A 15,479-nucleotide genomic window follows, 5' to 3' on the forward strand; every position below is an offset into this window, starting at 1 on the left:
TTTTTTAATCGATTGACAGCCCTAATTTTTTTAAAATAACTGTCTCAATTTCAAAAATCCTCTGCATGAAGTTTCCATATTAATCTGCTACCCATGAACTGTCCAGTCACATGATTACTCATTTGTTTCAATCTCTTCTAGGGTGACCAGATGTCCCGATTTTATAGGGACAGTCCAATTTTTTTTTTTTCTTATATAGGCTCCGATTACCCCCCACCTCTGTCCCGATTTTTCACACTTGCTGTCTGGTCACCCTAATCTCTTCATACTGTAACTTCAAAGTACATATCCCTGATAGCAGAGCAAGAGACAGAGTAGATGGGGTATCAGCCACTAGAAAAGGACAACTGATCACTAATCTGAAAGTAGTTGGCAACTGCTGCATGCCCTGTAGTATGTCAGATATCAGAACAGTTTGAAAACTTCAGAGCATTTTTCTACCCATCATGGGATTGTTCTTCCTTTCTAATAACTTAAAGAGAGATGGAGTGGGAAGAAACGGGATCAAGATGACAGGTATATTCATTAAAATCTGCTACTGCTCTTGTTGCTTATCCAAGCACTTCTGCTGTCTGTCATCTTCTTAAGGCCTGATCATGCCAGCTTTGAACTCAGTAGTAAAAATCATAGTGACTTCAGCAGGAGCAGGATTAAGCTTTTAGTCACATATTTGTCTTAGTCACTATCTGTGAAATGGTACAACTCTCTGAAAATACTTAAATATAATTGTCAGTATAATGAATCAATATACAGTATAATGGTAAAAAATAAACACAAACCCACAAAGAACTATCCTAAGGGGAGAAAATCTGATGAGACTTTATTTAAAGGAAGTGTATTATATTTCAAGTTAGGTCAAGAGAAAGAAAAATCACTTAAAGATAAGATTAACGTGTGAGCCAGCCAGAAATGAGTGGTGGTGTTTTTTTTAACTTTGGAGAATCTGGCTAAAAACACTGTATATAGTTTATTAGGAAATAAACTATTAAGTGTAGGGTGCTTGGATGAAACTTCCCTGTATGACTTTCACTTTGAGGGGTATCACTATTGCTCATAATGTTAGAATTAAGCATTTATATACTGTTGTGTAATGGTATAAAAACTACTAGTAATAGCTTTATGAATGTCTTTTATTTGTAGAAAACATTTTATAATTGTGTCCAAATACCTGAAATGTTAGCAGAACAAATGTACAAGAGGTGTTAGTGAGTTGGAAATATGACAGAAATATCACTGCAGAGCGGTCTTCCATATACAGAAAAGAAACGGTTTAAGATTTTATAGTGTTACTAACTTACAAGCAATTCTATGAAAATGACTTTTGCTTTTAATTATCTTATTAATAGTTTCATCAGATGAAACCTGAAATGCTTAATTCAGCATTTCAAGATAAGTTTTTTAAAGTTTGGATATTAATCTGTTACCCAGCATTTTGCATGTTAACATCAAAATTATCAATTAAATGTAATTATTTTTAAGATTGCTGTAAATAAATTACTTTGTGTACACAGAACTAATGTACAATTAAGGATTCATAAATTTGTAGCAGTTTCAAAATTCCCATTGAAATTGAGAGGAGTTCTTGTTTTCATTGCATGCCTGGCAAAGGATGTGTGAACTATTAATGTTAGCAGAGCTCCTCGAGTTTACTTTGCGGACTTCTAGTTTTTGATGAAAAGCTATTTCCTTGATTACATCCATCTTGATAAGAAGTCCTCCCCCCATTATGTACTTGTAAATGACAACACATTTAGACTGCTGTCACTCTAAAAATGAAGAACAGATCAGGTAAATAGAAGTAAATAGACAAATTCAGAGAAGTAAAAATGTCACCCACAGTACTTTTAACACAAATCCCTCATTTCCTGTTACTCTCCTTTGATGATGATCGCTTCATCCTTCTGAACTAATCAGCTTTTTGGAAAAAATAAAATGTTCAGACTTCATCCTTCTCCGCGATTATCGGATGGTTTCTTTAATACAGATAATATGTATTTTTGAGGTTCTCCTTTTCTCGTATCCTGGTCACAAACTAGAGGCTTTTCTAGAACCATGCACAAGCGAGGACTCTGTCCATCACTACAGTGAGGTCCTCCTTCATATAGGTCTCCCCAAAGAGTTGGTAAGTGGGGAGGGATAGCTCATTGGTTTGAGCATTGGCCTGCTAAACCCAGGGTTGTGAGCTCAATCCTTGAGGGGGCCACTTAGGGATCTGGGGCAAAATCAGTACTTGGTCCTGCTAGTGAAGGCAGGGGGTTAGACTCAATGACTTTTTGGGGTCCCTTCCAGTTCTATGAAATAGGTATATCTCCATATATTATTATTACTCAGACATAGGTTAGGGGTTTGTTACAGGAGTGGGTAGGTGTGATTCTGTGGCCTGCGTTGTACAGGAGGTCGGACTAGATGATCATAATGGTCCCTTCTGACCTTAAAGTCTATGAGTCTATGGTCTGCACCTCACTGTTCTCACATATATTCGTATAATTAAAGTAGCCCTATTTGATCACATTAATCTTTGATTTGCCAGTTTATTCAGGCATCACTACATTGACCAGTCTGTATTGGCCCCTCCAGAAAAGTCCTCCGAGGGGTCCAGATTTATTTCAGTGTGTCCAACTGCGTGTAGTCTTTCATTCCATAACCTCAGTTCTACCTTACCAGCTGTCGTATCCAAAGGCACAACACTGGCAGGAGTGAAAGTAACTTAAAGGACTTACTGGTACGCTGGAGTCATGAGTGGGTATGGCCTCAATGGGAAGAGGCAGGGCCTTTCAAGATTTAAAGGCCCTGGGGCTCCGGCTGTGGGTGGGAGCCCCAGGGCCTCTAAAGCACTCCAGAGCTACCAGCTGTAGAGGCGGCTGGGAGCCCCGGAGCTCAGGGGCGAATTAAAGGGCCCAGGACTCCAGCCACCATAGAGCTCCGGGCCCTTTAAATCACCACGGGAGCCCTGCCACCGCTACCCCAGGGTGGCAGGGCTCGGGCTACGGCTGGGGTAGTGGTGGCAGGGCTCCGGGGGTGATTTAAAGGGCCTGGGGCTCCAGCCACTGCGGGGAGCCTGGGCCCTTTAAATCCCTGCTGGAGCCTGGCTCCCGAGGCTCCAGCAGCCGGGCTCGGGCAGAAATTTAAAGGGCCCGGTGCTCCTGCCGCTGCGGGGAGCCCCAGGCCCTTTAAATCACTGCTGGAGCCCTGCCATCGCTGGGGTAGCAGCAGCCGGGCTCTGGCGGGGATTTTAAGGGCTTGGTGCTCCAGCCACTGCGAGGAGCCCTGGAACCTTTAAAGCACCACTGGAGCTCCGGCAGCAGGGCTCGGGTGGTGCTTTAAAGGGCGCGGAGCTCCCCGCAGGGACCGGAGCTCTGGGACCTTTAAATCCCCGCTGGCTGCCGGAGCTGCAGCAGTGATTTAAAGGGCCCAGGGCTCCCCACAGCGGCTGGAGCACCGGGCCCTTTAAATCACTGCCGGAGAAGCCAGTCCAGTCCGGCACGGCATACTGGCTCTTGCCGGTATGCCGTACCAGACCGGACCGGCTTACTTTCACCTCTGAACACTGGTTATAAAACTCTTTCATGATGTAAGGTGCTTGATGACTACAATAGATTAACTCAATGCTGGAACAAGTCACCTGAAGAATGGCAAAGCAGCTGGACTTGATGATGTATGCACAGATCAGATTAAGCATTTTGATCTTGCAATCAAGTGATGGGTATTATACCTTCTTAACAATTGCTCATCAACCCTTAGAATACCGAAATTACGGTGATGAGCCCATGTAATTTTTGAGGTAATAGGAAGGTAAGCAGAAGCCTATTGATGCTGCACCTTGTATCTACTAGAAATATCCAATGGTCATAGCAAATTAATGCTTTTCACAGAGAATGTGCCATGGCATTATCTCTCTGAAGTATATAGGATAAAATCCTAAAGTCTGTGGAGTTTTAAGCACGTAATTGAGAGCAGAATTTAGTTGTGTATCATTTTCACTGTCAGCAAGGGATGTGAGGGAATGTGGTAGCGAAATGTGCTATCCACCTCTTTGCACCACATGTCTCTATCCATAATTGATTAATATTAGGATACAAATGAAGATAAACTTTGGCCAGGTGCTTAATATATGCATGTTTACCTGCATTCACTTTTTTGAGCAGCTGTATTATGTCTTGCCACATAGCAGAGCCTCATGGAAAAACATAACTTAAATTATGGATGTAGCCTTTCTCTGCCCATGTTGTATGCCTAGGAAAACCGCATAGCTTTTTTTTTCAGCTGCTGGTCTATGAAGAATTTAAATGTTCTAGATTTAATAAAGAAAGAAGTGGTCCATGCATTTTATTTTAGAGACTTTTTATTGAATTATATATCACGCAGTCAATTGTTCTGACCTTTCTACAGTTTAATTTCTGTCTGAGGTAAATAAAATGAGGTGCGTCAACTTAGTTTGCAATGGGCATGTACTTAAACTGCCAATATATCATATTAATAGAGAATACAGCATAATAAATGGGCCCCCTTGTTTATGTGCACGATGTCTGCTTGTTTATAAAATAAACTTACATTCCCAGTGAATACTGCATTAAAAAAAAAAAAAAAAGGTGTGGCATCTGCTACCAGTTATAGTACTTTGTTAAGGTCTCAGTCCTGATGTCATTTAACTCAGATATGATTGATTTCCAATGGAGTAGGCGCAGGCCCTAAATCATTCAGCCATCCACTTCAGATGACATAGGAAAGAGGTTACAAAAATGTGATGGCTGATATCTAGAGCATATCTTTAGGGAAAGAGAAAAACTCAGCCCTCCTCAGTAATTTCCACTCTTAACAACTTGTTATCACTTCTTCTCACAGGTGAAGAGCCAGAAGAAACTGTCTTTGATATGCCTAAAATCTATGAGCCAATTGAATCTTTTAATCACCTAAAGGACCGTTTAAATATGTTTCTACAAACATACAACGAGAGCATTCGGGGTGCACGTCTGGACATGGTGTTCTTCAAAGATGCTATGATTCATTTAGTCAAGGTAGGATGAGCACTTTCTCCTCCTCCTGCCTTTTCATGACCAGAAGTTTGACATTATAAAAGATTTTACTTTCTGTAATCATGTGGGATTTCAGTTATTCTGTCAAATAAAGTGGGGGTATAGGCTTGTATTTTGTTTCTGTTTTAAAGTAACATAACACAAGTCTAGATTTTTGCATAAAAATATAAAGGGCTAGATGTGCATTTAGCCACAGTTCCAAATACCGAGTGGTGAGGCATCCAAAGGAAACACAATTCCTTGGAGCTTCCCTCACCTGAATGGGTAATAGAGCACATCGACTCTTTATAAAATGCATCAAACACACCTTTCCTCTCCCATCTAGCCAGAGAAGTAGAACCATGGTTTTACATACAATGCTTTTCTTTGCCTTTTTCTATTAATTGGGTTGCAGAAAGTAGTATTGCCCTCCCCCACCCCCATCCCTCACTCTGCCCATAATGACAAAACCCACAGTTGGGGTAGCACCAAAGCATCTTTGTAGGGAAAAGCAAGGTCAGCCTTACTCAGCCACACAGCCATTTAGAATGGGGGCAAAGTCTAGCTACAAATTTCCACTCCTGATTCACAGTATGCTCTCTTGTTTTGTCAAACCTCAGAAAGTGAAACTCATTATACTTACTGCACACAGCTGATTATAATTCAGAGCACAGTGGAACCCAGGATGATGGAAACACAGAAAGTTTCTAACCTAAATAGTAATATCACCCTAATTCTTCCTTTGTAAACTGCAAACCTTGTATTTCTTCACTGCACCGTGGGCTCAGCCCTGTTTCTCAGCCATTATTTTAATAAAAGTTGTGGTGAGGTCTTATATTAGATTACTTGAACTAGATTACATTAATTGAAAAAAAATGTGGTAAAAAAGTACTAGTAAGTAGTAATAAATTACACTTGTTGAAATAAAAAAACCCAACTTTGATGTGCTGTTGAAAATTGCATTTTTGTGTTTGATTGTTAAAAAATGAATTTAAAAAATTGGGTAATCTGCAAAAAGTAACTCAGAGCAGATTAGTGAGGTTCTGCTAACAATTTTTAGTTTGGTAAGTAGTGGTGGTAATCCTGTCCAGGTATAAATTTTGGTCCAAACCCTTGTACAACAGCATTAACTGTTCGTAAATGTATACATGCATAGATTAAGGCAAAATGGTAACACTGTGATTACTTGCCTGACTTCACAGGCCATTGAACTTTGACCAGTAACTGTGGGATCAAGCCCATAACTTCTGTTTGAGCTATGTCATATCTGTTAGAAAGATATCCAATCTTGACTTAAAGACTTCTATTGACAGAGAATCAACCAAAACCCTAGGTAAATTGTTCCAATGGCTAATTACCTTCACTTAAAAATGTGAACCTTATTTCTAGTCTGAATTTGCCTAGTTTAAGCATGACAATCTCACTGTGCCTTTTTCTGGTAGGTTAAAGAACAGAATCTACTGTCAGATGTCTCTTTCTTACATAGGTTCTAATAGACCATCATCAAGTCACTTCTTAGCCTTAGCCTTCTCTTGGCTAAACTAAATAGATAAAATGTCAGTCTCTTATTATAAGGCATGTTTCTGGGTCTCAAATACTTGTATAGCTCTTTTCTGAACCCTTTCCAGCTCAACATCCTTTTAGAAGAGTGGACACGGGAACTGGACATATGATTCCAGTAACAGTTTTGCTAATGCTGTATACAGAGGGAATACACTTTCCTACTCCTACTTCATATTACTTTATACATCAGAGGATCCCATTAGTCCTCTTAGCTACAGCATCACATTGAGAGCAGATGATGAACTCTCAGCAACTGGGCTCCAGAACCATGGACAAATACGTGACGGCTGCAGAGGATTCCCGTCTGCGGGGCTATTTATTGCTTCCTTGGCTGCTCTCCCAGGCTGGTTGCAATGTACCAGTCAGACCTGTTGGGGGAGGCATTGTCTGCCCCTAACAAACCTGCTGAATGGTGGCAAGGAGATGGGGTGAGGATGTGGAGCCTAAGACGGTGCTTTAAAACAGAGCTTTCATCCAGTAACACAAGACAGGGCCCATTGGGGCAAAGACTTGCATCCCACAGTAATAACCTAGGTTGCAGAGAAGCCCATAGCAAAGCCTATAACTGGCTTTTTAAAAGACAGCTAGGAACCCATCCCTGATCTTCACTGCTGACATTCCTGCTGTGTCTGTTTATGTGAGAATGAGTTCATTTAAAGGAATTCCCCATCCTGCTGAGCAAATCCACCAAACCTAACCCTAGAGTAGATACCACTCTCCTCAGCCCACCTTGTTCACTGCAGGCCTATTATCCTGGTGATCAGTGCAGTCATTTGCATGTAAATTGAAGGAGAATTTGGCTCTTGTCACTAAGGGTACATCTGCACCTCAAACTGGAAGTGTAATTTCCAGCTCGAGGAGACATGCCTGTGTTAGCTGTAATTGAGCTAACGTGCTAAACATGGGTCTCCTCAAGTTGGAAATTCTGCCTCCATCTTGAAGTGTAGATGTCCCTTATGACAGAGCTAGGTATGAAGGGAAATGTGGGGCATGATCTGATCACTATGCCTTTGTTTAAAATACATTTAAAATAGTGAGATGGGAAGGAAAAGGAACTCCACTTGTGAAATGTTCTAGCCCAATAATATATAAAAATGCCAGTACTACAGTGAAGGTGGTTGATTGTGGAAACAGAGGATTGTGCTTCTTAAAACTGTACAGTACTTAGCTTTATCTATCTAGGTACTTACATGGCACTCATGACCATGGTATGGGGATGTCTCAGAATCATTAATGGATTTTATCATCATGATGCCCATGGAAGACAGGGCAACAGGAATACCATTTCACAGATGGAAGACCGACTCACAGAGTAGATTAAGTGAGCTGCCCAAAGTTGCACAAAAAGCTTATGGTTGACATGCAAATTGAACCTAGGCTTCCTGTATCCCAGCCCAGGGCTTTGTCCTCTAAACTATCTTTCTTCTCCCCAATGTTTTGAAGTTACTTTAATAGCTCTCAGTCTGACACTACACCAGTAACTCTGATGACTAATGAGTTACTTTTGATTTACACAAATGAGAAATCAAAATTAATGTTAAATTTACAGTGAACGGTAAGGGAGATATAGAGCATAAGGTTTATATGGTATTACAGGAAATCCTGTAGAAATCTATTCTGACAAGACAACACTGTTATCATATAGTAATATTTAAAGTGGAAATAGCACTTCCTGTTCTATAATGGTATGTTGTGTTTACATGTGATCAGTTTCTCATACAAATAAGTTTTCAAAATTAAAGGATTTGTAATTCACAAAATAAAAGTGTGATAATTCTAAGGTTCTCACTAATTCGAAGGTTCCCCTTGCTATGGTGGCTTAAATTGTTCTGGCACAACATTCCATATATTTAGCAACAAACTGCCATGTTGATCTGTAGATTTCTCGTGTGATTCGCACCCCTCGTGGAAATGCTCTCCTCGTTGGAGTTGGTGGCTCAGGAAAGCAGAGCTTGACTAAACTGGCATCATTCATAGCTGGCTATGCTACATTCCAGATCACTTTAACAAGGTAGGCTGTTGAACAAGATATATTTCAATAACATGTACTCTGATTTCTGGGTTTTGGATTCCTTCTACAAGCAGAGCATATAGTGGCAACCACAGTTGAGAATGGAAACGTGTGCATCCTTAAGAGCTTTTTAAAAATGTTTGCCTTTGTTTTCTGTGCTGAAATTCAATGTGTCCTCCCAGTCTGAATGTCTTTCTTAAATAAGCAAAAAATAACAGGTTAATGCCTGAAATTACTGTAATTAAAAGCCTGGAGAAAAATGTTTTCTTAATTTAGTTTACTTTGTGCCTTTGAGAGTGTGTTTTGTGCGGTTGGTTTGTTTGCCATGCACCATTAATCCCTTTTGTGTTTGAGTGGGTCTTTAAGAGTCACAGAGAAAGGGGGCAACATTTACCTCTTTTAAAAAAAGAAATGATGACAAAATTACAAATTGGGTATGTTTATTTAAATTGAGACTTAAAATGGGCTGTGGCTCTTTAACCACTCTAAATGGATATTCTTGAGCATAATTACATAGTTTGTGCATTGAATGCAAAGATATTTTTGCTGGGCACATTTGTTTACCAACATCCCCATTTAAAAGTTTTGAGTGGCAACATAACTGTTTTTTCTCTAGATCATACAACACTTCAAACCTGATGGAAGACCTGAAGCTCTTGTACAGGACAGCAGGGCTACAAGGAAAGGGCATCAGCTTCATTTTTACAGATAATGAGATCAAAGATGAGTCTTTCTTAGAATACCTGAATAATGTTTTATCATCTGGAGAGGTACAATTTTTACTGTCTTGTTTCTTTCATCCTTTTTGGTTTTGTAATCAGGGAGCAGAGAGAGGGCCTGATTATGGGTAGCTTGATTCATGTGAGTAGTCTCTTAGACATCATGGCAGCAGTTTTACAAATGCAGTCTCAAGCGATATGCGGCACTGGAATCTTAATACAAATTGGTCATCTCTCCATCACAGAATCTGACTGTGTGGTGAGGCAAAGCTGTAGCAGCCCTCAGTGGTGAAAGAACAGGTTAAGGACTATTTAGAAAACATGGACATGCACCAGAACATAGGCCCGGATCTAATGCATCTGAGGGTGCTGAGAGAGTTGGCTGATGTGATTGCAGAGCCATTGGCCATTATCTTTGAAAACTTGTGGTGATCAGGGGAGGTCCCGGACGACTGGAAAAAGGCAAATATAGTGCCCATCTTTAAAAAAGGGAAGAAGGAGAATCCGGGGAACTACAGACCGCTCAGCCTCACCTCAGTCCCTGGAAAAATCATGGAGCAGGTCCTCAAGGAATCCATTTTGAAGCACTTGGAGGAGAGGAAGGTGATCAGGAACAGTCAACGTGGATTCACCAAGAGCAAGTCATGCCTGACCAACCTGATTGCCTTCTATGATGAAATAACTGGCTCTGTGGATATAGGGAAAGCGGTGGACGTGATATACCTTGACTTTAGCAAAGCTTTTGTTACAGTTTATCACAGTGTTCTTGCCAGCAAGTTAAAAAAGTATGGATTGGATGAATGGACTATAAGGTGGATAGAAATCTGGCTAGATCGTCTGTCTCAATGTGTAGTGATCAACGGCTTGATGTCTAGTTGGCAGCCAGTATCAAGTAGAGTGCCCCAGGGGTCTGTCCTGGGGCTGTTTTTTTTCAACATCTTCATTAATGATCTGGATGATGGGATGGATTGCATCCTCAGAAAGTTCACGGATGACACTAAGCTCGGGGGAGAAGTGGATACGCTGGAGGGTAGGGATAGGGTCCAGAGTGACATAGACAAATTGGAGGATTGGGCCAAAAGAAATCTGATGAGGTTCAACAAGGACAAGTGCAGAGTCCTGCACTTAGGATGGAAGAATCCCATGCACTGCTACAGGCTGGGGACTGACTGGCTAAGCGGCAAGGACCTGGGGATTACAGTGGACGAGAAGCTGGATATGAGTCAACAGTGTGCCCTTGTTGCCAAGAAGGCTAATGGCATATTGGGCTGCATTAGTAGGAGCATTGCCAGCAGATCGAAGGAAGTGATTATTCCCCTCTATTTGGCACTGGTGAGGCCACATCTGGAGTATTGCATCCATTTTTGGGCCCCCACCCCACTACAGAAGGGATGTGGACAAATTGGAGAGAGTCCAGCGGAGGGCAACAAAAATGACTAGGGGACTGGAAGACATGACTTACGAGGAGAGGCTGAGGGAACTGGGCTCATTTAACTGCTCTCTTCTGCAGAAGAGAAGAGGGGGGATTTGATAGCAGCCTTCAACTACCTGAAGGGGGGGTTCCAAAGAGGATGGAGCTCGGCTGTTCTCAGTGGTGGCAGATGACAGAACAAGAAGCAATGGTTTCAAGTTGCAGTGGGGAAGGTCTAGGTTGGATATTAGGAAAAACTATTTCACTGGGATGGTGGTGGAGCACTGGAATGGGTTACCTCGGGAGGTGGTGGAATCACCATCCTTAGAGATTTTTAAGGCCCTGCTTGACAAAGCCCTGGCTGGGATGATTTAGTTGATGGTAACCCTGCTTTGAGCAGGGTGTGGACTAGATGACCTCCTGAGGTCTCTTCCAACTCTAATCTTCTATAATTCTATGATTCTATGAAATTTAGTGTAGAGCTATTTATCCCCTAGAATGAAAATATGTGAATCAAGTCTTTTAGATGTCTTGACAAACTCTAACTGAAACACATTATAGAAATAAAGGATGAGATCTGAAACAATGTGAACTTTGTTTCTTAAACATTTTATAAAGTTTTCTGTTTGATTCAGAGTTTTAATAACTTTCAGAAGTAAAATAGGCTTGTGCGGGAAGGAGGTAAAGTTATATCTAAAATTACTAACATACATTGTATTTAGGGTGGCAGGTTTTGTTCCAGAGAGGTGTTTTAACTAGTTAACTTAACACTAAAATGAGGGAAATTAACCCAAGTGTTTTAAAGCAGCAAGTAAAATTAGTCATAGTGGGTCTGATTCTCCATTCTTAGACCAGTTTGTTACCAGTGTGACTCCACTGGTTTTGATAGAGTCAATGACATAAAACTGATGAAATGGTGTGGAGCGAGGGGCCCAATGTGTTTATATCAGAACTGTATGCACCTACTTGTCATGCTCTGCGAATGAGAGCTTCCACAGTACATCATTCCAGTCACAATAGCCCACCAAACTGCTTTTAAAAAGTCTGCTTCTTTTTGTTAAGGTCTCCAACTTGTTTGCACGTGATGAAATTGATGAGATCACTAGTGATCTCATACCTATCATGAAAAAGGAGCACCCACGTCGACCTCCAACCAATGAGAATTTGTATGAATATTTCATGACCAGAGTCCGTCAGAACCTCCATGTAATACTTTGTTTTTCACCAGTGGGTGAAAAATTCCGAAACAGAGCCCTGAAGTTCCCTGCCCTTATTTCTGGTTGCACTACAGACTGGTTCAGCCGGTGGCCTAAGGATGCACTGGTTGCAGGTGAGTGTTAGTTGAAGCTCTGTAGTCCTGCTATGCTGAATCTGGAAATTCAATTAAGTAAATAGGGAAAATTCCCCCCTTACCAAATGGGCAAGCTTCTTCGACTCATAATATTGGATTTAAGCTTTTCTTTGTTCTGTTTGAGGTTAATAGTGTAGTCTGTGACACCCAGAATCATAAAAGACTCTATTGTGTCTCTTTTAAAGGCAAATTTCCATTATATAAAAAAGGCTTAAAATGTGATACTGGAAAAATCCTTCACCCTTAAAGATACCCTTTAGTCATTCAAAGAAAAGATTAAAAACAAATAATAAATACTTTATTTTCAGGACTTAGAACAAGCTTTAAGTCATAATTGGCTACCCTCTAAGTTTCCTTCTCCCCTCACTGCCTTCTCTAAGATGCTCCACTTCATATTTTTGCATGCTGCCCACATATTTGCTAAAAGCGGCCATGGAATGTTGCTGAAAAAATCCACATCCATTACTCTATAAGTTGACTAGAAAAATACCAGAACATTATTTAGTAAAATATATTTCTGGACCCATTGTTTAAGTAACCTGATAGCTAATATTTTAAAACATTCCATATTGTTGAACCTTACCTGAAAAAGTCCTGATGTGAAAACGCTGAACAAAAGAAAGAAATTAAACCCACACATTTGAAACCAGTCAAGAAGGGAATTCTTCCCAAAAACATTACTAAAGTGTGTGCATATTTAGCAGATAAGCCACAAAAGAATAATTAGCCAACATGGGAGGAAGAAATGTGAAGATTATGCTGGTTGCACTTTTTTCTTCTGGAAGGATAACTATATCATTAACATCACAAATGAGTATATTTTAATGAAATCATCTTCAATGCGATTGTTTCTGAAGAAAACTTTTATTATAGAGTGCTCACTTTCTCACTAAGTTAATAGTTAATGGGAATGTTCTAGAGGCTCTTCGGCAGGAAATAGGTGGCTGATGATGTAGGGTTTGGAGAGTGGGGGGAATAGGTTCAAAACTAATGAGGATGATAGTTTTAATGAATATTCTACCTATGAGTTGGAATAAAAGGGATTTAATACCATGTAAGTTTTCAAAATAAGCAGAGTTGATAGCTCTATTTAACCACATGAGCAATACAATGAGTTTTTAGAGTAACAGCCTCAATTTCAGAAATACTGAACTCACACAACTACCTTTTAAGTTAATTGGAGCTAAGGGTGCTTAGCAGCTCTGAAAACTGGGAACTAAGGAATCCTGGGCAGGACACTGGCACAATGCCTATACCTGTCGTATACCCCATTTTCAGGGTTTAAGTGGGACATAGGCTGTGTCCTGATCCCTTTCACATGGTAACTTCACCCTAAACCTTCATTTTGGTAAAAGCCAACCTGTACTATTGAGAATAAATGTGAAAAAATAAAGGCATCCGTCCCTGTGTGAAAGTATGGCCACAGAGTCATGGAGAGGATAACAAACTCAGTGCAAGTCTGTCTTTTGTGGGAGAGTTATGTTCAGACAGTAACTGACAGATATGTAAGCCAAGGTTGTAAGGTGTCAATGCCCACTTTGAGTGTGAACGAGACTATTAGATGAAGACAAACACAGAAGGCTGAGTTCTGGATCAGCTGTGTAAGTACAATGCACATGTTCTTTTCTCTTTCTCTCATACAGCCTGAGAACAGTAGGTGGAATGTGGTGATTGCTACATATGGGGGGCTGGATGGCTCAGGAGTTAGGTGCTGGGATATGTAATATTTTACCTTTAAGTCATTGATTTGAAAATAGCAAGATCAGAAATGACTAAGAGCTCTTATATTCTGTTGGCTGCTTAAATGCCTATGTGAAATGAATAAATATTGAGACGACCAACTCTAGTGACCAGGTGTGTCTCCCTATTAGCAACGGCCACTAGTTTCAATAGTGGTTTCTGAGGGTAGTGTCAGTAGAATGAAGCTTTATTTAGTGGCCATAGGACTTGATGATAAGCAAAATATCACCACATAACCTGTAGCGTCTTAGCCAGGCCATCTGGAGAGCTTAATTGTCAGTGATCAACCTCTCACACAAATAAACTTCCTAAGTATTTTGGAAAGCTGAGGTATCACATCAGTGTTTACCATATAACTTCCCCCAATTGTTTAGTTTGTTTTTAGAATGTAGTGCTAAACAGATAACATTGCAGGCTCTCAACTAGAGTTTGGCAAAACTTTTTCAGCTAATATATTTTTTGCTAAAACATGCATTTTTGGGGGCTCCAAAACTATTTGTGAATTCAGGTTGAATTTGACAAATAGTTTCAACCAAAAAGAAAACCCCCAAAAACCCCAAACCCTGAAAAGTTGACATTTTTTGTTTCAACATCTTTGAAACGTTTCATTTGACTTGACTTTTTATTTCAAAATGGCATTTCATTTTCAAATTTGATCAATTAAAAAAACCACAAAGGGTGAAAAATGGCTAAATCACAACAAAAAATCTGAAAAAAGTTTTGTTTCAAGTAAATTGAAACATTTCTGTGAAAGCCCCTCCTGGTTCACAGCTTTAAAACAGATTTGTTGGCTCTTAATATCTAGAGTTCCAGGCAGATGTGCAGAAGAGAATAATATGCTGTGTATCAGATAGCCAGAACCCTTTGTGGAGAATCTACTTGCAGATGTCTTTAGCCAACAAGTGTTGCCTGATCTATTCAGCATTCTGATGAAGATAGCATAATGTGTGTTTGCATATGGACCCATATAAATAAAAAGCTATTTAAAAATATGCCACTTGTTCAGTCCACATGCACTCCAGAAAATAATGTTGAGTTCAGTGGCTTTTTGAGACCTGATAGGTAAATTAGGTAAAACGCTTCTCCATGATGTTGCTGACACACTGCATGTTGTCGTAGAAGTTTTCTTCAATATTTACATGTAAGAAACTAATTTAAATGGGTTAGTTCACAACCTTTTTTTCCTTTTTCTAAAGTATCTGAACACTTCCTATCCTCATATGAAATTGACTGCACCACTGAGACCAAGAAGGAGGTGGTGCAATGTATGGGCTCCTTCCAGGATGGGGTAGCAGAGAAGTGTGTTGACTACTTCCAGAGATATAGACGTTCTACACATGTGACTCCAAAATCCTACCTATCCTTTATTCAGGGATATAAAGCTACCTACAAAGAAAAGCATGCTGAGGTGAAGTCATTGGCCAATAGGTAAAATGCCTTATTTGTTCCTTTTCCTTTTTTTCTCTCCCCCAAATGGGTACAGAACAGCTCATGACAATCAATGGTGATCTCAATTGATGATTCTGATCACTTTATAAAGAAAACACTGATGTTGGATTTGAATTTGCCTCTCAGGTTTTTCATTTTATGGGTATTAATATATTTGATCCAATATTAATGCAATTTTTGGCCTACAAGCTAGAGTATTTAAATCTATAACAATGAAATAATG

General features: G+C 40.1%; 1 protein-coding gene across 1 annotated transcript in view; it reads left to right on the forward strand.

Annotated features, from left to right (window-relative positions):
- The window catches only part of DNAH5 (dynein axonemal heavy chain 5), a 222,059-nt gene that overhangs the window by 139,226 nt on the left and 67,354 nt on the right, over positions 1–15,479 (forward strand). Inside the window, exons 52-56 of the mRNA XM_054019813.1 lie at positions 4,843–5,015; positions 8,456–8,586; positions 9,203–9,356; positions 11,779–12,046; positions 15,004–15,235. Coding sequence (XP_053875788.1) covers positions 4,843–5,015; positions 8,456–8,586; positions 9,203–9,356; positions 11,779–12,046; positions 15,004–15,235 — 958 coding nt within the window. The remainder of the gene's footprint in view (positions 1–4,842; positions 5,016–8,455; positions 8,587–9,202; positions 9,357–11,778; positions 12,047–15,003; positions 15,236–15,479) is intronic.

Source organism: Malaclemys terrapin, chromosome 2, assembly GCF_027887155.1.
Source record: "Malaclemys terrapin pileata isolate rMalTer1 chromosome 2, rMalTer1.hap1, whole genome shotgun sequence".
NCBI classification, from domain to species: Eukaryota; Metazoa; Chordata; order Testudines; family Emydidae; genus Malaclemys; species Malaclemys terrapin.